General features: G+C 57.2%; 2 protein-coding genes across 6 annotated transcripts in view; one reads left to right on the top strand and one right to left on the bottom strand.

Annotated features, from left to right (window-relative positions):
- The window catches only part of RAD54L2 (RAD54 like 2), a 78,856-nt gene extending 67,512 nt beyond the window's left edge, over positions 1–11,344 (top strand). For 3 of the 4 annotated variants that reach the window (XM_030501320.1, XM_030501318.1, XM_030501319.1), the window contains exons 13-22: positions 83–201; positions 518–633; positions 1,610–1,709; positions 2,055–2,260; positions 3,417–3,592; positions 4,331–4,527; positions 4,642–4,838; positions 5,313–5,402; positions 5,959–6,051; positions 6,270–11,344. In XM_030501320.1, the coding sequence (XP_030357180.1) occupies positions 83–201; positions 518–633; positions 1,610–1,709; positions 2,055–2,260; positions 3,417–3,592; positions 4,331–4,527; positions 4,642–4,838; positions 5,313–5,402; positions 5,959–6,051; positions 6,270–7,258 (2,283 nt within the window). In that variant the 3' untranslated portion in view covers positions 7,259–11,344. The remainder of the gene's footprint in view (positions 1–82; positions 202–517; positions 634–1,609; positions 1,710–2,054; positions 2,261–3,416; positions 3,593–4,330; positions 4,528–4,641; positions 4,839–5,312; positions 5,403–5,958; positions 6,052–6,269) is intronic. The other variant, XM_030501321.1, reaches the window with a different exon arrangement.
- A 629-nt stretch (positions 11,345–11,973) lies between these two features.
- On the bottom strand, positions 11,974–23,795 carry LOC115614424 (semaphorin-3D-like). 2 transcript variants are annotated; one of them, XM_030501322.1, is made up of 17 exons: positions 23,344–23,795; positions 18,714–18,874; positions 17,990–18,052; positions 17,626–17,745; positions 17,195–17,297; positions 16,631–16,759; positions 16,165–16,310; positions 15,840–15,954; positions 15,609–15,678; positions 15,151–15,295; positions 14,847–15,069; positions 14,641–14,729; positions 14,188–14,229; positions 13,767–13,924; positions 13,423–13,487; positions 13,085–13,215; positions 11,974–13,003 (listed from the first exon to the last, which is right to left on the bottom strand). In XM_030501322.1, exons 1-17 carry the CDS (start codon positions 23,465–23,467, stop codon positions 12,584–12,586), a joined length of 2,304 nt encoding a protein of 767 aa, XP_030357182.1. In that variant the 5' UTR covers positions 23,468–23,795; the 3' UTR covers positions 11,974–12,583. The 2 variants fall into 2 exon arrangements, with proteins under 2 accessions (XP_030357182.1, XP_030357183.1); XM_030501323.1 differs by having other exon boundaries at positions 11,974–13,000.

The following is a 23,795-nucleotide window of genomic DNA, read 5'->3' as shown; positions in this document are numbered from 1 at the left end:
TTATTTCTCTTACCAACATTCACTGTTGAACTCAACAGTGAATGAACAACTCCACCTGTAATAGTCTCCCGTTTCTTGGTAGGCCAAAGACATCTTGTGTGATTACCAGACAGGAGTCTTGGAGAACTCACCCAAGATGGTGTTACTGTTCCACCTAATTGAAGAAAGTGTGAAGCTTGGAGACAAGATCTTGGTCTTCAGGTAAGCGAAGTGTCAACCACTGATCCTACAGTGACTAAATGCTAGGAGAGCTGGAGTAGTTGGACCCCTCCTGATACTAGGAGATTGTTATACAAGGTGAATAGTGTGGCAGTTCCCCTTTTCTCCTTTGTTGTATTAGAGCCTGGTTTTCCTCCATGGATTTTATACTTCTGCCACTATCATTTATTAGTGAGAGGTGGGCTGCCACAAATGGGGTTTGACAACCATCAATGCTGTAATGGTTGGGGAAGAGTTGTGGTACTCCACCTTTGCTGCTGTGGGGGCTTTCTCCTGAACAGAGATCTTGATTTTGCAGCCAGAGCTTGTCTACCTTATCTGTCATTGAAGAGTTTTTGGCAAAGAGACCAATGCCGAGTCCTCCAGGCTCAGATGGAGGAGTTCACAACTGGGTCCGAAACATCAACTATTACAGTGAGTGCAGCCAATCCTCCTCTCTTTTGGTGTGACATTGTTTGATCCTCTGTGATGGACTAATTCCTGAAAGTCACCCACCATCTTGTAATTGCCCCTGTGCGTGAAAATGCTTTTCTGAAGCATTCTTCCAATGAAGTCACTTCCAGATTTCTTACTTTAGGTGCTTGGGAGGACAATGTCAGTTAGATAGCAAATAACTGATAATTTCTAAATCCTCTTTTCAACACCTTATTTAGAAGATGTTAGACATATTTAACAACTCACCTACTAGTGTTTTTTTAAGTTGCAAAAGATACTTTTTATTTCCCATTTGGCTATCTTCTAGATCTTGCTTCCCAAGCCAGAATCACTGTGGAATGCTTTCACTAGCTCAGGGCTCTGAATTTCTCCTCCCCTTTTCCCCAGCTTTAAATCTTGTTCTGGCATTGGCTGTTGTTTTGTGTGGCTACTTTACAAGCCAGGACTGAGAGGAGCAGTGGATATGGTGTTCCTGATTTTTGCAGAGCTGCCAGAAGTAAGCTGCTGCCCAGGAACAGGGATATGATAACCCCCCTGCACTCCTTTAGACCAGTACTCTCTGTGCTCAAATCCAGTCTTTGGGGTTTTGCCAAAGGCTTTCATAATTTTGCTTTCTCTTCTCCCTGCTGTTCTTGCTTGCTATCCATCTTGCCTAATACAGAACCTTAAAGGGCTAGGTGTTTTGTAGCTCTTCCAGCCCTGGCCTTGCCAAGCTTGAGTAATGTTTCACTTGATCTGTCAGTTGAACAAATCCCAGCCTGGCTGGCTGTATTGCACCTGCCTGTCTGGGCAAAGCAGAGGTACAGAGTGGCCCAGCTGAGGTCCTGGAGTGCATAACTTGAGGAAGACCCATAATTGGTTGGGAGCAAGTTACAAAGTTTGGGAAGTGGGTTTGTTCTGATGGGATTCCCCAGACATACAGAGCTTTTAAATGTGTCTTTAATTTCCTTCTCAGGACTGGATGGCAGCACCTCTGCCTCGGAAAGGGAACGGCTCATTAACCAGTTTAATGATCTCAGCAACACCTCTGTTTGGCTCTTCCTTTTGTCCACACGGTAAGTTGGCTGGAGCAGAAGGGCAGAGCGGAGGACTCGCACACTGATGCTCTGTATGCATATGGGGTTTCAGTTATTAACTTTCTTCATAACATGCTCTTAAGACTCTATGGGATGATAGTGCCATCTGCTTCTGAGTTCCCTAGGGGTGTAGAATTTTAGCCTTAGTCCTCTGCAACACTTAACAACAGTCTTGGAAACCAAACATGGGTTTGAAGTTACCTGTATGACTGGAGGGAATGTTCCATAGGCATTTCATGGACTCTTGACTGTGATGATAGTCCTTGCCTAGAAGCTTTGAAAATTGACCAAGGCAGCAATTTGGCGTTTGCCTTTCATTTCCAGTGCTGGGTGTTTGGGTGTTAACCTCATTGGAGCAAACAGAGTGGTGGTGTTTGATGCTTCTTGGAACCCATGCCATGACGCCCAGGCTGTGTGCCGAGTGTACCGCTACGGGCAGAAGAAGCCATGCCACATTTACAGACTGGTTTCTGATTACACCCTTGAGAAGAAGATCTATGACCGTCAGATCTCCAAGCAGGGCATGTCAGGTAAGTGTTGATGGACATGGCACTCCACTCTTGGTTTTCACTCCTCTTAGATCCTTTAAGTCCCATTTCTGTGGTTTTCATAACTTCTGTTTTTTTAAGGTTGAGAAACAGACAGCCAAAGAAGCGACAGAGATACTGTCCTAGGGCTGTGTTTGACACGAGCTGGAAGTGACATGACATCCTCTAAGCAATTCATGGCAGAGCAGTAGGGGTTGTAAAGCCAGCATCCTGCAGCAGGGTTGTGCACAACCTGTCTTAAACTGGGCATTACTTATTAAATAGCTCTGTACTTCAATTTCTCCAGCAGCAAGAGAGGTAAAATAGTGAAATTAAAATATATATTGATAACCTTGACTGATAGTGCTTACTTAAGGGCCAAGAATAATGAATTCATTCCAGTTCTGACCTGCCCGTGTACCAGAAATACCTTTTGTGCTGGCTTGTGCCAGCTGTCAAGCTGCTCTCGTAGAGCATGCAGCTGAGGGTTGGGGTGACCAAAAAGAGTTCTGCTGCCCATTTCCTTCTTTGTCTCGAAATCCAACTCCAGAGGCAGCAGCCCAGCATGATCAGTATGCTGTCTTGCCCTTGAGGTGGACAGCTGGCCTGCTCCCAGGAGAGTCCTGGCTATGGATGTTTTCTCCATATGCTCCCATTTGCCCTGTGTGCAGGAAGGAATGTCCAAGGAAAACTTTCAGGCTCTTGTGAGCGAGGGACCATTGCTGTATTTCTGAGCTTTTGATTCAGCAGAGTTACGAAAATTTCAGCTCCTGGTTATTAACTCGAGCCTTTTTAGTTGGAATTGTGGAAGGGCACATACTGATGTGGCTGCAGTTCTGTCTCAGGGCTTGTATGTTTTCCATTTCGTGATGTGAGATGGGACATCATCTGTAATTAGCTTCATGTTCGTGTATGGCAGGAGCCCTCTGACTGCCTTGCTGTGCAGTGTGGAGGACAAGGCATTTGTCAGCCTAATTTGGTCAAACAGGCTCATCTCTGAACGTAGCTGATGATTTTTCCTCCTGCCCTGACATTTTCAGAAGGCTTCTGAGGATGGTGCAGATGGCAAGGAGGGAGCTCCATTAGGGCAGGGGTGTAGGAAGGGCAGCAGTACCTATCACTTCCCTCCTCTGCTCACTCTGCTCCCTCTCTTTTCCAGATCGGGTGGTGGATGATCTGAACCCAGTGTTGAACTTCACTCGACGGGAGGTGGAGAACCTGCTGCATTTTGTGGAAGAAGAGTCTGACCCTGCTCAGCTCTCCCTCAATCCAAGCAAGATGAAGGAGTCTGTTCTACAATTAGCCTGTCTCAAGTATCCTCACCTCATCACCAAGGTAAGACCAACCTGCTTCCTTGCTGGCACAGGTAGGAGTAGGTCTGGAGGAGTCTGGCTGTGTGATGGGGACATAAGTGGCTAGGAGGACATGTGTGCTGGTGGGAATAGGTAAAAAATCCTCTAGAGAAGGCCCTAAAGAGCCTTGCAATACCTTCTGCACATTTAGAGCCCCCTCTGTCCTGGATAGGTTTGGGGGCAGGTTGTAGGGCATCCCTTTCTTCAACTTGGTGCTGGGTAGGAAGGTGGCAGTGGCATATCCCAGCTTGCTGCCACCTCTCTTCCTGGGGTGGCTTTAAAACAAAGCAGGGACAGCCAGCGCTTGCCTGTGTTGTCAAGAGTTCCCCTGGCAGGGTGGTGCTGCAGAGTGGGCCTGTGACTGGGTGCCATGGGGCTCTGGTGGCTGTGTGATGTCTCGGTAGTCTCCGTTCTAGTGCTCAGCCTGGTCTTTGGCTTGTGGGTTTTACTGTGTACTCATGGTAAGCAATGGCCTTGGCTGGGCAGGCTCAGTGATGGCTTAGCTGTCTCTGTCACTCTTCAAGCTGAGCTTTGGTCACATCCAAGCGTTGCTGCACACATGCTTTGCCATGCCCAGCTCTGCCTCCTGCTCCCCTCTCCCCTGCTCCTGCCTGGGATGGAGACAATGCTTGATGCAGAGACCGGGTGGCTGCCATTTGAGGCATGTTGGTTCCCTCTTGTGGTGTGTTGGTGTCAAAACCTCGGTGCTGTGGGGTTGCAGGAGCCTTTTCAACATGAGTCACTGCTGATCGACCGGAAGGAGCACAAGCTGACCAAGGCAGAGAAGAAAGCAGCCAAGAAGAGCTACGAGGAGGAAAAGCGAGCATCCGTCCCGTATACCCGGCCGTCCTACGCACAGTATTACCCAGCCAGTGACCAGAGTCTGACAAGCATCCCTGCCTTTAGCCAGAGGAACTGGTGAGTACCTGCCTCTTCCCTTTTTTCCTGTGCTGTAGACATAAAATGAAGAGGCAGAGGATGCTTACCCCTGTCAGTGGGGGCACTGCACTTTCCTCCCTCCTCTCTCTCTAGGCGACCAGCCCTCAAGGGTGAGGACAAGCCAGTGGCAAGTGTCCGCCCAGTTCAGTCCACCCCCATTCCTATGATGCCTCGGCATGTCCCCATGGGCAGTGCAGGATCAACCTCAAGTTCCAACCCTGCTGTCAACTTTCCCATCAACTATCTACAGCGAGCCGGTGTCTTTGTGCAGAAGATTGTCACCACCACAGGTGAGTGGCTGATGTTCACAGTGAGTTGTGATGCCCACTGTGAATTGAGGAGCAGGGGGAGTTGCTGATGCCCACGTGGGCTGTGGGCAGATGGCCATCAGAACTACTGCTACTACCTCTGCATTTGGGTGGTTCCTCTGTACCTGGGGGACTTTCCCTGCTGGTGTGCAAAGGGGATGGGCCTGGTGGGTTGTTGGGAGTGAATTTCCCATTAAAGGGCCTAAAGTACTCTCACCAATTGTCCTTGTTGGGACAGGGGAGATGCTGTGCCAGAGCAGCATGGCTTGTGCTTCCTTGGAGCCTCTGCTCCCTTCCTATGCTGCTCAGAGATAAACCCAGGGCTTGCTTCTAGCAGCGCATATAGGAGAGACAACTGCACTGCAAGCTAAGGGGTTTGGTGGTGCATCTCCCCACTCCTGACTGTGGCTGGTGTGTGATTTCATGGGCACTGTTCTCTTTTTTCCTCACTGCCAGATATTGTGATTCCGGGTACGAACACATCCACTGATGTACAGGCAAGAATCAGTGCTGGAGAGAGCATCCACATCATCCGAGGGACGAAAGGTAAGGCTGTGTCTTGGTAAGACTTGTGGGTAGGGTCCTAGCCAATGCTAATTAGCAAAGACAAGGATGGAAAAGCATGAATCAGTCCCTTGAGAGGAAAAGAAAAAAGAAGGGGAGGAGATCTAGATTTTCAGTGGCTTGGTTGCAGCCCATGCTTTGGGTATGCTGCTGTAGCTGATGCTTCATGGCTATTGCAGCAGTGGCTGCTCCTGCCTTTGAGAGGAGCTGTTGAACTTTGTGGCTTGGTGTCTCATTTTCGCAACATGTACTGCATGTACTGCAGCAGTGAAACGCTTCCTGGTGCTCCCGGAGAAAACTTAGCCCCAAGCATGAAGTTCCACATTTCTCTCCCACAGCACACTGGGAGGGGGTGAGCTCCAACACAGGAAAGCTGAAAGTGGAAGTGAGGAGTGAGAAAGTGGGCAGAAGCCTCACACTGACCTCCCTGCATGATCTGTGGGCTGGCCTTATGCAGCACTGCTGTCCTATTCCTGTCCAGGCAGCCTCACAGGCTCGTGGATCCAGGATGAATGAAGTTGTTCTGCCTCTGTTCCAGGGACGTATATCCGGACCAGTGATGGGCGGATTTTTGCTATTCGGACCACTGGGAAGCCAAAGGGCAATGAAGACCGTCGGACAGCTGCCTCAGGTAGGGGCTTGTGAGTGCTGTGTGGGGCTTGCTCACGTGCTTTCCTACCCAAGTGTTTGGGGTGGTGTTCCTTGGGCATGTTTCATCATGCCTGTGTTCACAGCAGGCCCCACAATCTCCCCATGATCATCCCCACCTTCCTTTCCACTGTTGCCTCTTGGCCCTCGGGTTTTTCTCCAAGGTTGTCTTTATCACCTCCTCCATCTCTTTGTTTCCAGGCTCCCAGAGCTCATCACTGGAGTCCACGAGCAATGGCAGACACAGTGCCTCATCACCGCAGCTCCCCAGCGCGGAGGAGCTCACTCGGCCCATATCCCCTGACAGCCCCGAGATCATCAGCGAGCTGCAGCAGTATGCGGAGGCAGCGGCTGCCCGGGAGTCCCGGCACAGCTCTCCCAGCGCCAACGCAGCGCAAGGCCTCCCTGCCCGCACGGACAACGCGCCCGGCTTAGCTGCCCGAGGAGCCGAGCAGCATGTGGGGATTCACTGCATGGCTCCCTCCGTGTCTTCAGCCCTGCCAGCCACCAGCCAGCACGTCGATGCCCACTCGGTGTTGGACTTACGGGGCAACAAGCGCAAGTCAACCTCACCGTCGGCTTCGGAGGAGCAAGCCCGCAGGCAGCAGAAGAAGCGGCAGTTGCCATCGTCCGTGCAGCCGTACGAACACGGGTACCCCGTCTCTGGTGGGTTCACCATGCCTCCTGTCTCTTTAAACCACAACTTAACCCATCCATTTGCCTCCCAACCAGGAAACTCCTTGTACATGGGCACTGGCTCCTCTTATTACCAGCTGCCCAATTTACTCCCAGACCCTCATCTGGTGTTCCCTGTGACTACTGACCCTCTGCTGACAGCCGGCACCGCCAGCTCTTCTGCTGCTACCTCAGTCACCGCCAGCGTCCCCTCATTCATGCTAAACCCTTCTCTGACAGGGGTGCTGCCCAATTACTCGCTTCCCTTCACGCAGTCACTCCTGCCCGAGCCCAGGATGTTTGCTCCTTTCCCAGCCCCTGTCTTGCCTAGCAGCCTTCCCAGGAGCATGGCATCTGCCTACCCTGGCTACACGTCCCCTCACTCGGGCTACCCGGCTGGGGGCCTCCTTCGGTCCCAGGTGCCTCAGTTTGAACCCCAGGAGGTCCCAGAGGTGGGATGCAGCTCTAATGACGAGGACAAAGACGACGATGTTATAGAGATCACAGGGAAATAATGGGCCCAGCTCCTGCTCGGTCTCAGCTCTGCCAGGAGGCAAAAGTTGCAGGACCTTTTTGGGAGTCAGGATTTCCCCTCTGGGCCATGGCAGCGGGTGGAGAAGGATGCGAAGGGTGTGGCGTGGGGGTGGTTTTGTTCTTTTCATTTTGTTTTGTTGTTGTTTTAGCTGTCAAGGATCTGAATTGTATTAGGGGCTGGGAGATGGGAGGAGGATAGAGTGGACCTGTGAGGGCCGGGGGGAGCGAGAGCCAGGGGAGGAGGGGAGCAGCAATGCAAACCTTAGGAGTGCCTCCCTCCCATGCTCTGTCTGTCTGTCTGTCACTGTTCTCTGTCTTGTCTGGAAGGGGGAGGCTTGATGCTGCGAGTCGAAGCCCTTCTCAGGCCTGGAGGCACAGGCTTGACCGCTGGCAGGGCCGAGCTCCCTTTCACACGAACTGCCTTATCTGTGAACTTCTCTCACTCCGGGAGGTGTGGGCCGGGGCGGGGGGGTGTGACTCCAGCAGAGGTTGGGGACGAAGTGTTTTTACTGGGGAGGGAGTGGGGGGGCTTCTACGTCGTGTATGGGGGGGGTGGGATGGGATTGATGTAAAAAAAAGAAAAAAAAAAAAAAGAGAAGAAAAAAAAAGAGAATCAAAACAAACACCCCACAAACAGCTTGTCATCCTCTTCAAATTCACATGGAACTAGTGTGAGGGCTCCCGCAGCCCCTGCCGCAGTGGCGAGGGCAGGGCTTTGCTGAGGGCTCCCCTGGACCCTTCAGGAGGGTCCCGTCCAAGGTAGGTTGGTCCTGTGGTTCTGATGCCAGCTCTGTGTGCCAGATGAGTGGAGCAATCCCAGATGTCTCAGTGGCCGTCAGAGGGGAATCCTGGCGACTTCCCCATTTCTGTGGCTTTCCATGGCCACATCTCACCCAGCTGTGGCCCACCATATCCAGGGGTAGGTGGGCTCCCTGCTGCTTCTGAGCAGTGTAAGGCAGTGGAGAAGGCTGCGGGTGGGACACACACTGGACCCAGTGCTGGTTGCTGTTGAATCTGTGATTGGAGCGACTTCCCCCTGCACAGAATCTCTACATTAATTTATTTCATGAAGGCATAATATTTATTGTTTGGGGGAGTCTTTCTTTCTACTTTTAAATTAATTTCCATATTAAAAAATAAAATGCTGGCCTCCATCATGCAGTGGTTACTTGTTGGGTTGTCTGTGTGGGGAGAAGCAGCCGGTTGACCAAAGCATAGCCTAGAAGCAGGGCCAGCTGCAGAGGTTGCCTGTATCTGAGCTGTGTCATGTTGGCTGGATGTGCCCCATCGGAGGATCATGCCAGAGCAGGGAGGAGCTGCCCTGCGTGTTCTGCAGAAGCTGGAAAGAGGATGGAGTCCTCTTGTTGCGCTGGGGCAAGTGGAAAGGCTGGGAAGCCTCCCATGCTCATTTCCAGTGAGGAGGAGGGCTGTGGGGCATGCGGAGTTAGGAAGGCAGAGCTCCTGCGCTTGGCTCAGACCTGCTCTGCACATGAGGGCAGAGGCCGGCCCTAACCCTGATAGCAAACACGCTGGCTGCTCACCTTGATGCAGGGCTCCTAAGGAGAGGCTGGGCTGCCCAACTGCAGCTGGACTTGGTGTGTGTGACCGTGTGTGTGAACGCATTAGGATGGAGACTTGGAATCCAGGAACCTCCATGTCATGTCTGGGTGTCACCAGGCAGGATGTGCTCCCTTCCCTGTGTGGGATGTTCCTCGGACCTTAGAGCACTGGTAGCATGAAGGGGAGCTCTCGGGCTGTGGAAGCTGCAGTCACTGGTGTTTGCTGGGTCCAACTAGGAGTAGGAAAGGGCAGGATGTCCTGACATCCTCCATCAAAGGGATGCTGGAAGATTGGGACCTCCCTTCCTGAGCGAGAGAGAGGGGTGTGTGTGCACGCGTGTGTTACAAAATCATAATAAAAGATGTTATGGGGCTTTCCTAGTGTTTTTCTCTGTTCAATGGACATTGTCTGTCAAACATAACCACACCATTCATAGAAGCCTTAGATCAACAGTTTAGCTATGCAAATTATTTTAATTATTTTTTGAAAAAAACCAAACATTAAAATAGTGCTTTCTTCTTTAACATATCCTAGGAGTTGAAAACCGAGGGGTTCTGAGCAAACTGCTGGACAACTTGTCTTTGGATGCACCATGGAAATAAAAATCAAACCCCCCCACAAAAGTAACAAAGCAAATTAACTGATGGTGTTCATGCAAGTTTCTCCAAAGACTTGACAGTGCTGCATCTGTGAGTCGTGCCCTCCTGTGCTCTGTGTGTCCACCTCATGCACAACCCTGTGACACTGATTGTATGACGAGCTTGCCCAGATGTCCGTTGCACCCCTGTGAGGCTGTCAGTTTTCCGGTGGATTTGGGGAATGGACCTAGGCAAGGGCTTTCCTTGTCGAGAGTAGCAAGTGTTGAGACCTGCGGGTGCATGTGGGAGGCCAGAGTGGGAGCAGCCCCTCACCAGTGCCCTGCTGCAGCCCCTGTCCTCATGGGCGGTGGTCAGGGCAGTGGGGTTCATCCGAGGGACCCTCCCAAGTCCTCTTGGAACGGGGCTTTTCTGTGGCTCTGTGCTGGGACAAGGCATAAAGCTACGGCTGGGGGCAGTTGACACTGCAGCTCTGGATGTGGTACCTGTGACTGTGCCACTTTCTCTGCTCCTTGCCTCTCCAGGAGAGCACCCGGGGCTTCCTGAGCAGGCCCTGGTGCATCCCATGCTGCTGTCTGATCTCCTGGGGTTCCTCGGCACAGCCCAAGCCCTGTGGCTGTAGGAGCTGGAGGTGGCCAGCACTCAGCTGCTGCAGGGCACATGCTTGTGCAATGGGCTGGCAGTTACCCTGGCGCCAGGGTGAGGTGCAAGGGCTCTCCTGGCTCCTGCATGGCCGTGGCAGCTTGGAGACCCCTCGCTGCCCTCCCGTGCTGTGGCTGCCCCCAGATGCAGCCAGCTGTGAGGGGCTTCCTTGTGCTGGGATGCATCTGTGGCTCCAGGCAGCTGCAGCGTGGTGACCCTGCACTGCAGGCACCCAAGCAGAGCCCCAGCCACCCACCCTGAGCATGGTGGGGCCATGCAGCACCTCTGCCCCCCGCACCAGCCCCGAGCGCTCCCTTACCGAGGGGCTGGGGCCTTTGGCCAGAGCCTCGGCTGAGAGGTGGTCACAGAGACATCAGGGATACCCTGACTGGGGGCTGGCAGCAACTGGGGCTGCTCCAAGGCAACCAGAGGCACCTGCAGCACGGTGGGAAGGATTTCCTCCACCCCACAAAACCATGAGGGTGTGCAGGTTATCGTGGGGCTTTCCGAGTGGGGGGACCTCACTGAGCCCTTAAACCCCTCTCCCACGGGTCTTCTCCCTCTCATCTGCCCTCCCCAAGTTTTATTCCTCTTCAGCAGGTGGTTGTGCTGCAGAGGGTCCCGTCTGGCTTTTCCTGAGCCCGCATCAGGGGCTTTCCCTGCACGGGTTAACTTTTGCTGCCGAGTTTCTGTCTCCCAATGACCGGATGGAAGCAGCTGCTAGATGGCGGCGGGGCTGCGGGTGACACTGAGGACAGCAGTGCAGGACTTGCTGAGGGTTTTGGACACTAAGGAAGATCTCTGAGAACAGGGCCATGGGGGGGGTGTCACGCTGGCACCCAGCCCTCCCCTTAGGTGGGAGGTTTCCACTCCTGGGAGCAGTTGGGTGAAGGCTGGGTACTGCTGCAGGACCTGACACCCCAGGCAAGGAGAGGGACTGTGGCTGTACCCCAGTCTTGGTGGACTGGTGCGGCCCTTGGGGTATTGGGAAGCTTTGTGGGGAGGGGGCAACACAGCCCAGCCTGGCCCATGGTTTGGGCAGGATCTGCTGCACACTGATCTCCCCTGGGGTGCCTGGGTGGGGTGGATGCAGGTACTCACAGAAAGCAGATATTCCAGCAAGCAAAGGATGGGATTTCCAGGGGAGCTTCGCTAGAAATAATGTATATTTTGGCTTAATCATGTCAGCAAATTGGTGAATGCAAGAGAATTGCTGTTGGTTTGTGGGTGGCTTCCAGGCCAACAGGGACAAGCACAGCAAATACCTTCGTGGCTGGTGTTTCTCGCCACACTGGAGTGAACTTTGTTAATCCAGTCTTGGAAGGATTGGGGTGGGAGGGCTGGGGTGGGGGGCAGAGGTTAAGAAGGGAACATAGTCCAGTTAGGATACAGTGAGGTGATGGCTCCTGGTGACTCAGAGCAAGTGCTCCCTTTGAAGGGACGCGGTGCAAGGGAGGGAGAGCAACCTGCCGCCTCCCAGACCACACGGCTGCTTGTGGCACCCGGCTCGGAGCTGCAGCCTCCGGCAGACCCACGGCAGCCTGAAGGAATCCATCGCTGAGTCTCATCTGGGGTTTTCTGTTGGTTTGGGGTTCTTTTTCTGTTTTTTTCTTTTCTTTTTCACTATCGCCTTAGTTTGTGGCCTGTCGTTTTGTGGTTGGAAAGAGGAGTCTCGATAGCAGGGTGGGTTGGTCGGATGGCCCCACGCATGATCATGTGCTTCCCTCTTCTCTCTGTCGAACGGGATGTGCTCGCCTGATCTCCCAGAACAGAGACTTTGAACAATTTGTTGTTTATATGATGTATTTATTTTTACTTGTGTTTCATGTCATTTTTTAAAAAAATAATAAATTGTAAGTTGGTATAACTGCCTGGTGTTTCTCTTTTATTTTTTGGGGGTAAAATACATATCAAAATTAACAAGCTGGTGTGATTTGAAGTGGATCAGAGCTGGGTATGGGCATCTCTTCCAACCCCAGGTGGCCAGGCCCAACAAGTAGCCATGCCCTGCTACCTCCAGTGGTATTTGGGATCTGCTGGTACCTCTGCAGCCACCCAGGTGAGCACCCCACCAGAGCCTGCTCCCTCTGGAAGGGAGGGAGGCTGGGTGCACGATGTCCATGGCAGGACTGGATGCTGCTAGGTGTTGGAGAACCATCTATGAGAGCTCACCATTTCCCTTCTCTGTCCTCTGTGCTTATTATTGCTGCTGATAACAATTGTCATGAAGGGCCAGGGGAAAACAAGGAGAATAAATATTCTGCAGGGTGTAAATAGCTTTGAGTCTCGGGGCCGGTGCAGGCTGCGTGCCCTGGCTCCGGCGTGCCCTGGCCCCTGCGTGCCCCGTGGGGCGCAGGGAGGGGCAGCGGGAAATGGCAGGTTTGAGGTAGTAACAGCGAGGCACTTTGTGCACAGGAAGCTGAGGTGTCTCGGAGCTGATCCTGCGAGCGAGAAGGGCCCCGGGCAGAGCGGGGAGGGAGCAGCGGGCGGCCCCGGCTCCTCTGCCCCTCACAGGGGCTGGCGGTGCCGCCGCACCCGGCCGCTCTTGCTGTCCGGGGATGGGTGCTGCCACTTCTGATGCCAGGCTTTCTGCCGCTGCCTCTCCTGCAGCCGCAGGGCATTGCAGTAGACATCCAGGCTGGTGCCCGGTGCCCCCAGGGCCCGCGGGAAGCCCTTGTAGCCCGGGTGCAGGTCAGTGCGGGGCCGGGGGCTCTGGTGGGTCCCTCCCAGCTCGGCCCCCTTGCTCCGTCTGTAAGGTGGCAGCTCCATGGCCTCGTGCCTGATGATGCGGAGGCTGTACCGGGTGAGGGGCCGGGAGAAGGAGCGCTCCATGGCCTGGCACTCATAGGTGCCCGCGTCCTCCGGAGCCAGCTGCCGGATCAGCAGCCCCTGCTCCAGCACCGAGAAGTGCCCGTTGCTCCTGACCTGGGGCAAAGGCAGAGCACCGTGGTCAGTCCCTGGGACAGAGCCACCCTTGCACCCCATCCCTGCCGCCCGGTCCCCTCGTACCTCGCTCAGGCTCGTCTCCTCGCCGTGCCGCGCCAGCCACCGCACAGTGGTCTGCGGGGAGCGCGCCAGGCACTCGAGGAACGTTGAGTTCTTCTCCACCCCAAAAACCAGCTTCTCCACAGCAGCGGTCCCTGTACGGGACAGGACAGGGGAAGAGTGAGTATCCTGCACGGGAGCTGTGTGTGACAGGGGAGGGCAGCACGGAGCACCCAGCACAGGCTCCGCGGTGGACGGTGCTGGTGCAGCTGGTGGGCACCGGTGTCCCAGCACCATGCTGGCCCTGGGCAGAGCTGGTGCCTGCACCGGGGCTCCTCGGGGATGCTGGGGCTGGTGCTCACCCTCCGCGGTGTCCTGGCACTGGCTGAGCGGGTCAGACTTTAGCACATCCTGGCAGCGGGCACGCCTGTGGGACAGAAGACAGGGCTGTGGGACCCCTCATGGCAGAGCAGCGAGGGAGAAGGGGGCCGAACGAGGGCAGGGGGGCAGCAGGGATCTGGGGTGATGGATAAAGCTCCAGGGCTGGTGGCTTGCCCTTTCCTGCTCCAAACACCACCCCTTTGCATGGGGGCAGCAGGGATCTGGGGTGATGGATAAAGCTCCAAGGCTGGTGGCTTGCCCTTTCCTGCTCCAAATACCACCCCTTTGCATGGGAGCTGCAGGGCTGATGCGGGTGGACGCTCACCTCTTCTCGGTGAGCACATGAGGGGCGCAGGTCCTGCTGTCCCAGGTGCAGTAAGGGTCCCTGGCGAGGCAGCAGTCGGTGCAGGTTTTGCCATAGAGCTCGCAGCGGTACAGGGAGAGCTGGATCAGCCCGTGGGTGCTGCTCACAAACAGCTCCTGCTGCTCAGGCAAGAACAGAACCAGTCAGCACCCATGGATGGAGGCTGGGGAAAAATGGGGAACAGAGCTCCCCTGTGCTGGGGTAGGGGCACTGGGAGGCAGGGGGAGTGGAAGGCAGAGCCCCCTCAGGCTGCCCTGGCAGGATCCCATTACCTAAACACGCAAGCCCTGGGGCCAAGGCACCCAGGCAGAGGGGCTGGGGCAGCTGCCCTCTGTGCCCTGTCCCTTGGCTGCTTCAGGAGGAAGCAGGAGGGAGGACTCACCCGCTTCGGTGATAGCTTCATGTCCAGGATGGGAGAAGGCACCTGGAGGGGAAGGAGAGGGTGCTGCAGCCCTGTAGGGACCTCCTGGGTGCCCCAGCCCACCACTGGGGCTGGGACTCTGGCCCAGGTCCCTGCTCCCAGCTCTGCTGTCTCCATACAAGCAGCCTGGGCTGGCCCTGCTCCATGTGGCCCTGCCTGCAGCCATGCTTCCAAACCTGGGCTCAGCCCCCCATTTCAGTTCAAGTTCTGGTGTGCACCCCTGTCCCCCCAGGGACTGGATGAGGATCTGGGAGATGACATGGCTCTGGTGCTCCTGCTTCCCCTCCATGCTAACAGCATGGGCTGCCACTGGCAGAGAGGTGAGGGACCTCCCTGAGAGCGGCCAGTGGCCTGCTGCAGGAGCTTGAAGGGAGGATGCCACAGGGTGGGTGGTCCAGCTGTGGCCTCCCGTACCTTGGTGACGCTGATCTCCTCCAGGCTGATCACCTCGGTGCCACGGCTCACACCACCGGCCAGCCCCACCTTCAGGACTTTACCTTCATCTGTGAACGCAGTGGGAGAAAGAGCTGTCAGGACTGGTGTGCCATGCACTGACAGCATCCCTGTGCTGGCAGCATCCCTGTGCTGACAGCATCCCCAGGGCTGGGGTGAGCTCCCACCGGTGCCGAGGAAGAGCACGTCGTAGTGCCTGTTCTCCGTCTCCAGCCTGTGCACCAGCAGGCGCCGCAGCCGGTAAGGAACGTTGACCCTGGCCAGGACGGGCTGGCGGCCCCGCGGGTACACGGGCTCCCACATCAGCTGGTGGGTGCGCATGAAGCTGATCACCTCGTCGGGGAAGTCCTTGGTGGACTGCAGGAGGGGGTCGTACGTCTCGCTGGGGCACTGCACGGAGGCAGGGAGGGCTGCATCAGGGCCAGGCCACCCTATCCCACCCCCCCCCCACCCTGCTCCCCAGCCCCTTACCGTGCCAGGACGGGGATAGGGGACACGGCCCTTATATTCTACCCAGCGGTAGTCGAATCCCTCCTTGTGTGCGAAGGGGCCGCTGAAGGCAGCTCTCACGGCAGCCATGGAGTAGATGCAGACGGCAGAGCCACTGAAGACACCGCTGTGGGGAGCGTGGGGCTCTCAGTGTCCCTGCTGTCCATGGGGAAGCCCCTAAGCCCACCCACCTCCTGTCAGCCCCAGAGTTGTACATGGAATCCCTTTGGCACAGCCAGCCCAGCCTGGGCAACTGCTGGCCATGCCAACACCAAACCCAGTGCTGGTGAACCAGCAGCAGGGAAAGCAGTGACATGGCTGGTGCCCCTTCACTCTGCCAGCTGGGTGCTGATCCTGCCCTTCTGCCCCACAGGGCTCCCCATGGAGCAGCACTGGTGAGGAACTGGGGTCTGGACCACCTCAGCAGTCTCCCTGCTCACCTGGAGACTGTGAAGAGGCCAAAGACGAGGGGATTCTGGGGGTCCCGGGTGCGCAGGAGGAAAACATCCTCTGCAACGAGAGGGGTGCAGGTGAGGCACAGGAGCTGGACCGCCGGTCTGGGGGATGTAGTGGGCATCCTCGATGCCAGTCCAGCCTCCCCGGGGCATGCCGGGAGGAGCAGCCATGGCCAAGCAGTGCTGCTCCGGCTGCAGGCTGGGCTGTGCACTCACCGAGCTGGTCGAAGTGTGTCTCGGCGCCCTGGGGCCCGGGGATGGAGCACACCAGGCGGGCCTTGAGGAATGTGCTCCAGCGGTTGATGAGGCTGTGCTTCCCTCCAACGTCGTTCTGGGGCACCAACAGCCAGGCTCAGCCCTCTCTGAGCTCCTCCGCCTCACGCTCCTCCATCCCCACAGCAGATCACCCCCAGCCCTGAGCCCTCTGCTCTGTGTCACCCACATGTCCTGCTGTTGGACCCTGCTTGTCCCAGAGGAGGACATCCCACCTGATGGGACACCCAGCCATGGCCTGCTGGCCTGCTGGCCTCTGGCCACTGACCTTGCAGACCCGGGCCACTCTGGCATGGATGTGCCGCCTCTCCCACTGCCCAGCTTCCATGGCTGTCTCACGGAAGAAGATGTAGACCTTGTCATCGTGCGGGTTGTAGGTATCAGGGATGGCATAGGCGCCGACGAATGCGGGCTCTGCAGGGGGAAGGAACAGCACAACGTGTCCCTGTGCTCTGATCTGATCCTGTGGTACTGCCCTTGGGAGCAGTGTGAGATGCTGAGAGTACGGAGGAAACCCCATGGAGACCCATGGCAGAGCCCCATTCCTCGTGCTCAGGCTGCGGAGTGTGTGCTGGAGCACGGGTCCCACCAGAGGCTGCATCAGTGCTTCTCCCCAGAGAGGAGAAAGGAACCAGACCACTGAGCTCCGGAACCACACCACTGAGCTCCAGACCCAGTGCTGGCCCCAGCCTCTCCCCAGCAGGCAGGAGACCCCCCATGACCCCTGTTCCTACCATGTAGCCAGTGGTCCTGGTTCTGCTCTGTCCGGATGTAGCTCTGCTCAGCCCCATGGACCCAGGTCCGGAAGAAGGCGGCGCTGCTGCCCATGAAGTCACTGGAGGTGCCGGAATACAGCTCCCCATCTGCGGGTCAGGGAGGTGTTGGGTGGGTTGGGTGCCACTGATGGAGGTGCCCTGGCAGGCACCCACCTCCCCTGTGTCCCTGGAGGCGCCAGGACAGTGGAGGTCACACAGCCCATCTAGGAGCACCCTCCGGACCCATGACCCAGCACAGCTTCTGCCTAGCCCTTCCTCAGTGCTGGTACAAGGCTGCTGATGCCACAGCCACCATGTGTGTGCTGCTTGGTCTGCGCCTGCACTTGTGATTCTGTGCAGGAATTGCGAGGTCGGGTGAGCTGGGCCAGGAGCAGGCTCTGTGGGATGGTTCCTCTCGCTCGCACACACTTGGGCACCAGCCCACGTCCACAGCAGGAGCAGGCACCACTGCCAGCACCTCCAAGCACAGACCATCCCAGCACTCCCACCCTCAGCATCACCTCTGCTCCCCGCTTCTCTTACCCACAAGGAGTCCTGTGAAGGGTTCACGGGGGCTGTACGGGCACCGTCCTCGCCCTGATTCCAAGGAGTGAGTCACCAACCGCATGGCGGGAGCCCCGGGACCCTGTCAGAGCCAAAGGGGACATGTCAGCCATGCGGGAGGCTGGAAACAAGCTGGGCATGTGGAGAAGGGTGGGAAGTGCTCAGCTCTGATGAGCAGGTCCCTTGAGGGGGCTGCCAGGACCTGGTCCCGTCCCCATGGGGTACTCTGGCACTGCCACACCAGGGCTGCTTCTTGCCATGCTCAGCAAGGCCATGTAAGTGCCAGGAACCACCAGGCTGGCTGGCCACCCTCCCCTGGTGCCAGGGCTCCCTATACCCCCCAATCACTAAGGGGGGAGTCTCTTGCCACCTTCTGCAATGGGTATGGGTCTGGCCAAGCTGTCCCTCACCTTCCCCCGGGCTCCCAGCTGGATGAAGGCACAGATGGGCTGGTAGGAGCCGGTCCCGCAGGCGAACACATGGGTCCTGTTGAAGGGCTGGAGGAGGCGGATGAAGTTGGCACACTCCGTCTGCAAGAGGGTAGATGTTTGTTTAGCGGGCTGAGCCCAGGTCTGGGCGCTCATGCCAGCTCCATGGTGTGTCTGCTCGGGATGCAGGAGCCTGGCCAGGTCTTGCCCTGGCAGCTGGCAAGCTGAGCTTAATTCTGGCTGGCTCAACAACCTCACCTCAGGCAGAGCCCAGGGCTCAGTTTCGGGGTGATGTTGATGTTTAATACCCGTGGTAAGCTGCAGAAGGGCTGCCAGCCCTGCTTACCTCCACGTTCTTCCCAGCCAGCTGGCAATGCTCGACCTGCTCCCGGGAGGCTGGCCAGAAAATCTGCAACACAAAGACCCCAGGATGCAGCCCTGCTTTCCTCAACCAGGGGCACCGGTGGGAAAGCGCTTGGCCAAAGGGTGCTGCCAGGCTCAGGCACACAGTGAAGGGCTGCTCTGCAATGGGTCTGACACTCCGGGATCCCTGGAGCCCAGAGGAGCTTGGCAGGCAGCCTGCAAACAGGCTCAGAGGGAATCTGGTGTGGGGACAGAGCTGGGTGGGCCACGGCACGCCCGTCAGTGGGCAGGCGATCCTGGATCCCGGCCCGTGGGAACGCCAGGCTGCAGCGCCTTAATGGGCTTTTCTTTTGTTGGGCGGGAGCCACGCACCCGCCAGCAGGATGTCTTGGGATGACATTAGTGGTCTCACTGCTGGAGCTGCTGGAGCTCCTGCAGCAGCAGCAGGGATTAGGTGGGATAACAGGGATCCGGGCACTGCCCTTGCCCGGGGTCCACCCAGGTCTCCTGGCCCCGTCCCTCCCAGGCGTCAGCCCGTCCCAGCGGGGCTCAGCACTGCCAGGGATGGGTTGACCCCACTGATTGAGGCATCCTGGTGTAAATGTGTCCCCGGTGACGTTAGAGCAGCCCAGCTCAGAGCACATCCACCTCCACGCCCCGGCACTGCTACCAGGAGCGGCTCCTGGGAGGAAGGGGCCAGCACTGACCTTCTCAGGCTCCCTGCTGGGATGGTCCAGGTGGAGCAGGAAGATGTGGTTTTTCGCTCCCACCATCAGCCAGGCCCTGTCTTCATCCACCAAAAGGGCTTGGAAATCCAGTCCATCCCCTGAGGCCAGCAGCAGGCGAGAGCTGTTGGATTTCAGCAGATCTGTGGAACACAATGTTGGGGGAAGAGAAACGCATTCATGACTGACAAAACAAGCAGCCAGAGGCTCTGTGGTTCCCTTCTCCAGGACAGCTCTGGCTACGCACCCCTGACCAAGGGAATCCAACTTTCCAGCCACTGCCCTAGCAAAAACCCACCACCTCGGTGCCCCACAGATCATCATGAAGCCTCCTCCCATAAGCCTACCTGGAGGAAACAAGGAGTCACTCCTACAAAGAGGAAAACTACGCTGCCCATGCCCTCGGCTGGTTTGCAGGGTTGGGAGCAGGACAGTGGCACAAGGAGCCCAGGCTGCTCAGCTTCCAGCCTGCCTCTTGGAGCCCCAAAGCCTCTGTACCCTAAAACCATGGGGACAGGGCTGAGAAGAGAGGAGAATTGCTTGCCATAACTCCCAGCATGTTTTCCCTGGGCTTCAGATCAAGAGTGTACATAAAAACAGGTTTTGGCTATGTGCTGGGGCAGAGCATCCCTCCAAGGAAAAATTATATGGAAACAGCCACCACAGCCCAGCCGGGACACCTTCCCTCTGCCCATCCCAGGTCCTTTCAGTGTGCCATGGACTCAGCTCCATGGGGAGCAGAGACATGGCAGTGGGAAAGGCTCTGCTGCTCAGGCTGTAGCTCCTCCTGTGCAGAAGCCTGGGGTGACCAGCATGGCCCCTCCAACACAGTTGCAGGGATGTGGGTGTGTGAGAGGCACAATAAGTTCTTGTCTCCTGGTTAACCACTCCTGAAACAACATCCCTGGGGCCATGATGTGCAGCGCCAGGTTTGCGACTGCCTGTCAGGGCGAGCATCCCCCAGCACCGCCGCAGCGGCTGCACCAGACATGGGATCGCAGCAGCTGCTATCCCAGCAAGCGCCTGCTCCCAGGGATCAAGGCAGGGGAGGCCAGTGGTGAGGTTGGACCTTACAGCTTCCAGAAGTCACAACACACTGCTTTCCTCTTCAAATGTGGAGGGATCTGGCTAGGGACAGGCTGGCTATGCTGGCAAAGCTGCTCTTGCCTTTGGTGCTGTGCAGGGAAAGGTGCAAAAACAGGGCCATGGGAAGGGGAGATGGAGATGGGCTGCTGCTGGGTGGGAGGTGGAGCAGGGCTGGAAACCCCGGGGTGATCTGTAAGACCCAGGCTGAGAAATGACCCTAGATCATGTGGATTGGAGCAATGTGTCAGAACTGAGGGGGGAAGCTGTCAAGGGGAGCGGTGCTGGCCGGGTGATGGGTCATGGGTGAACGTGCGGCCCCAGGTGCAGGTGGGGTGTACGTGGGCACGGGCACGGCTCCATCCGAAGGGAACCGGCAGACCCGGGAGGTTGCGTCTCTCTTCCTTCCACCCCGTTTCCAGGGCAGAGGGGAAGTGGGGCCGGTGCCTGCGGGCTGGAAACGCCACTGACGTCTGCTGGTCCCTGTGGGGGAAGGACCTGCTGGGCCGCAGGCAGCAGGCAGGGATCGCTGCCCGGATCCGCGCCACCGCAGCCAGGCTCGCTCCCAGCTGGCGCTTCCTTCTCCCCTTCCTCCAGGGTCAGGCTCCAGTTACTGCGGGACACAAACCCTCCTCTGCCAGGCGCTGCTCCCGGCTGCCTCAGGGAGCTCCCGGCCCTCCTCCTGTTCCCACAACTGTTGTGCACAGCCCCGCTTCATCCCCCCGACACTTGGGTGCCCCAGGGCTCTCCTCTTGGTGCCATGGGTAAAGGGGAGCACTTTTCCAAGCCATTTCCCACCAGCTGGATGGGATTAACAGCTGAATTCCTGTCCCTGCCCGCGGGCCATTGTCACTGCTGGGTCCCCAGCGGGCTGCTGTGCATCACCCACCCTCCTGTGTCTGCCAACGCTGACGGCACCTGCCCGATCCAGGGGGAAATATCGGGCAAGGCAATGGGAAGTCGAGTTGGGCTGGGAGGGAAGGTCGATGGGTGCAATTAAGCAGACCTGCATCATCCCTGCCTGAGGACAAGGTCAGGCAGGATGGAGGAGCCCCCCCTGCTGCTGTAATAGTCCATGGGAGGATCCAGGGAGGAGTCACTGCCCTGCCCTGACACCATGAGCCCTCTGGCAGAGTTAATGGCCATGAGGATCTGAGCCTGACTCTGTGGCAGTTCTGTTCCCTCTCCAAGGGGATGTTGAATGCTATACACACAAGGCATTTGATCCAAACCCCAACCTCTAGGCAGGGAACCAGGCAGTCTCTGCAGCAGCTGCGCGGTGGCTAAACTGATGGGTGAGCACAGAGAAACATCCTCTCCTTTGTGTTCATTATCTCCCAAGGCCACGGTGTTTTTGTTTATTGTCAGGACCACTGTAACTGCCTTGTCCCATCCATCATCTCCGCCGGCCCCGCAGCTACAGCATCCCCCCTGCAGGGCGACCCTGGGCTTCCTGGGGTCACAGCCCGGCTGTGCTGCAGGGCTGTCCTCTCCCTTCCCCCAGCCACCACACAGGCCAGACCAAGGAGGACACCCCCAAAGCCCGGGGAAAGCTTAGTGCTAAACCAGGCTCCAGCCCCTCACTGCTGTTGGCTGATAAGAGACATGCCGGTGAAGCTTGGTGCCGATAACCAGAGACCCACCAGCACTTGCTGCATGGGGATGGCTTCTGGGTCCTGCCCGGCTGGGCTGATTGCGGATCAGAGGCTGGCAGAAGACCCATTTGCCCGCTCCCAGCTGTGCCTGCCCTGGGTCACTGCAGTAAGAGGAGCTGGGAGGCGTGCTGAGGGCTCGCTGCATAGCTGCACCGCACTATGGCCTCGGAAAAGAGAGGCTCGGCTCCGGGCAGCGCCAGGGCTGACCCAGCCTGACCCAGCGCACCCAGAGGCTGCCTCTCGCAGGCTGTGATTGCTGGTGTGCTATTATAAACCTCCCTGGCAGGGTGGGAGCCGCTGCTGTTGTTCCTGGCCCCGTGCCCCATGCCCCATCCTTCCTTTGCTCTCCCAGCCTTTGGTGCTGTCATTTCCTTCTCTCAAGCATCTTGCACCTTCTCCCCCCGCCCCACCAAGGGCTCTGCCTGCCTCCCCCATGCTGGGATCTGAGGGTAAGGCTGATCCTGTAGATGGACTCTCAAAGACCTCCTTTTATTTATTTATTTTAGGGGGTTTTAAACCTAAACTTCTCAAGGCATTGTGTCCTTGAACCTGCCTCGTGCTGTCCATGAGTCACATCCCCTGCCATTGTTCATGTTGTCCTTGAGCCCTCCTGATGCTGGGAGCTTCCTCTTCTGCCTCTGCCCAAGACATGAGGGCTTTTGGCATGTCTGGCCCCAGCGCACTGTGGGCCTTTGAAGTCAGCAGTCCCTCCGTGCTCCTGCAGCCCTGCTCTGCCTCCTCTGGCTCCAAGGAAAGGCAGACCCTGCATCGTGTTTCCAGGCTGGGCTATCAGCAGGGTCATCTCCCTGCAGGGATATGCTGTATCCCCGGGAGGTCCAGCCCTCTTCAGCCACAAGCTGGGGATATCTACCACCTCACTGGCTGGAGAGCAGCTTCTCAGGGTGATGGAGCAGGCCAAGAGGATGGCACCAGAGCTTTGATTGCAATGGCCTTGGAAAAGCTGCACTGCCACTTCACAGCTTGGAGAAGGGCTGGTTGAGCACTGGGGATGTGCTGAGCTGCCTGTCTTCCAAAGCAAGTTGATCTTTCTCACACAGGAGAAGCTGAAAGCAGGTAGATTGGCCAAATCTGGGCTGCAGGTCCAAGGCAGGGTGACCAGCTGCCAGGCTAGCAGGGCTCTGCTCTAACTGCTCAGGTCATTCCCCTGCAGAGAACCTTTCCCTAGAAGCTCCCTTCCTGCACTTCTCTGCGGGGCTGTGTACTGCACTACCTGTCAGTCTGCATCTCGTTGCAGTGCCCCCCTTTGCATCAGCAACCTGTGCCTCCCCTGAAGAGCTCATAATCTCAACAGGCAAGACATGCAGGGGAGAAGGGTAAAGTGCAGCAGGGAAATGATCTGCACAAGATCAGCCTCTCATCACAGTAAAGGAGGGCTAAAGGCAGAAGGGCTGGGCTGGGGCAGGACTGTGCTGGTGGGAAGCAGGGGAAGGGGCTGGCAGCACTGCCTGGGGCTCAGTGTCCCCATTGCACTGTGAGCATGAAGATAGGGAACATTCCCCTGGGGCTGCCCAGGTCAGCTCCAGCCCAGGATACACTGTAAGATGCCCAGAGTGAGTCTGAGCAGAAGGAGACATCCCTTCTGGTCCCCGTGTTGTGCTGGACCGGGGCAGGGCATGCCCTGCTCAGCGCCCTTCTCTGATGCTGACAGCACCAGTGCAGCACCCTCAGGGGCTGTGCTTGGAGCTGCATCCATGAGACATCCCAAGGGCTCAACATGTGGAGATGTTGCAGCCGCAGCCACGGGGCTACTGTCTGCTTGGCTGCCTCCTTCACTCCCTGCCTGCAGGACTCCCTCCCAGCCCTCCCAAGCAGGATGCAGACCCCAAGGACACCCATCTGGGCAGCCCCCTTACCTTTGTAGGCGAGACGAAGGCGGGGGGCATGCTGCTTCCATGCCTTGCTGCTGCCCGGCTGCTGCAGGAGGAGGCAGAGCACGAGTGCGGCGAGGGGCAGGCTGCGGCGAGGGGCAGGATGCATTCTGGTGCTCAGCAGTGGGAAGGGGGCACCTCGTCCTCACAGCACCATGGTCCAGCGCTGAGATGCCACCTCTGCTGTCAGCTGCAAGCAGAGAAGGGGGAAGGCTGCACTGTGGTGGGCTGTGTGCTGGTCAGGACCCTCAGCCCACCAGCCCCTGGCTGCAAAGGGTGCTCCAGGGATAGTGAGTGATGGCATGTGGCAAGGCACAGCCTGGGACCCTGCGGCACCCACCACAAGCGCCTGTCTGCAGTTATCAGAGCAGAGCACCCGCAGGGCTCGGGGAGACAAGTCTTGTCTTGAGGAGCTCCTGCAGCCTGAACTGGCTGAG

This window comes from Strigops habroptila, chromosome 11, assembly GCF_004027225.2.
Source record: "Strigops habroptila isolate Jane chromosome 11, bStrHab1.2.pri, whole genome shotgun sequence".
NCBI lineage: Eukaryota > Metazoa > Chordata > Aves > Psittaciformes > Psittacidae > Strigops > Strigops habroptila.
Note: the sequence above shows the minus strand (reverse complement) of the source record. Positions and strands in the feature narration are given on the sequence as shown.

Bases quoted from the DNA above. Each gene is read 5' to 3' on its own strand.
- LOC115614424 (XM_030501322.1), bottom strand. From the start codon at position 23,467: ATGCATCCTGCCCCTCGCCGCAGCCTGCCCCTCGCCGCACTCGTGCTC. The intron at 17,298-17,625 runs GTGAGGGACAGC...TGGCTCTGACAG, and splicing joins AGCTGGGAGCCCGGGGGAAG to GGTCCCGGGGCTCCCGCCAT. The intron at 13,216-13,422 runs GTGAGCACCAGC...TGTCCCGTACAG, and splicing joins GTGCCAGGACACCGCGGAGG to GGACCGCTGCTGTGGAGAAG.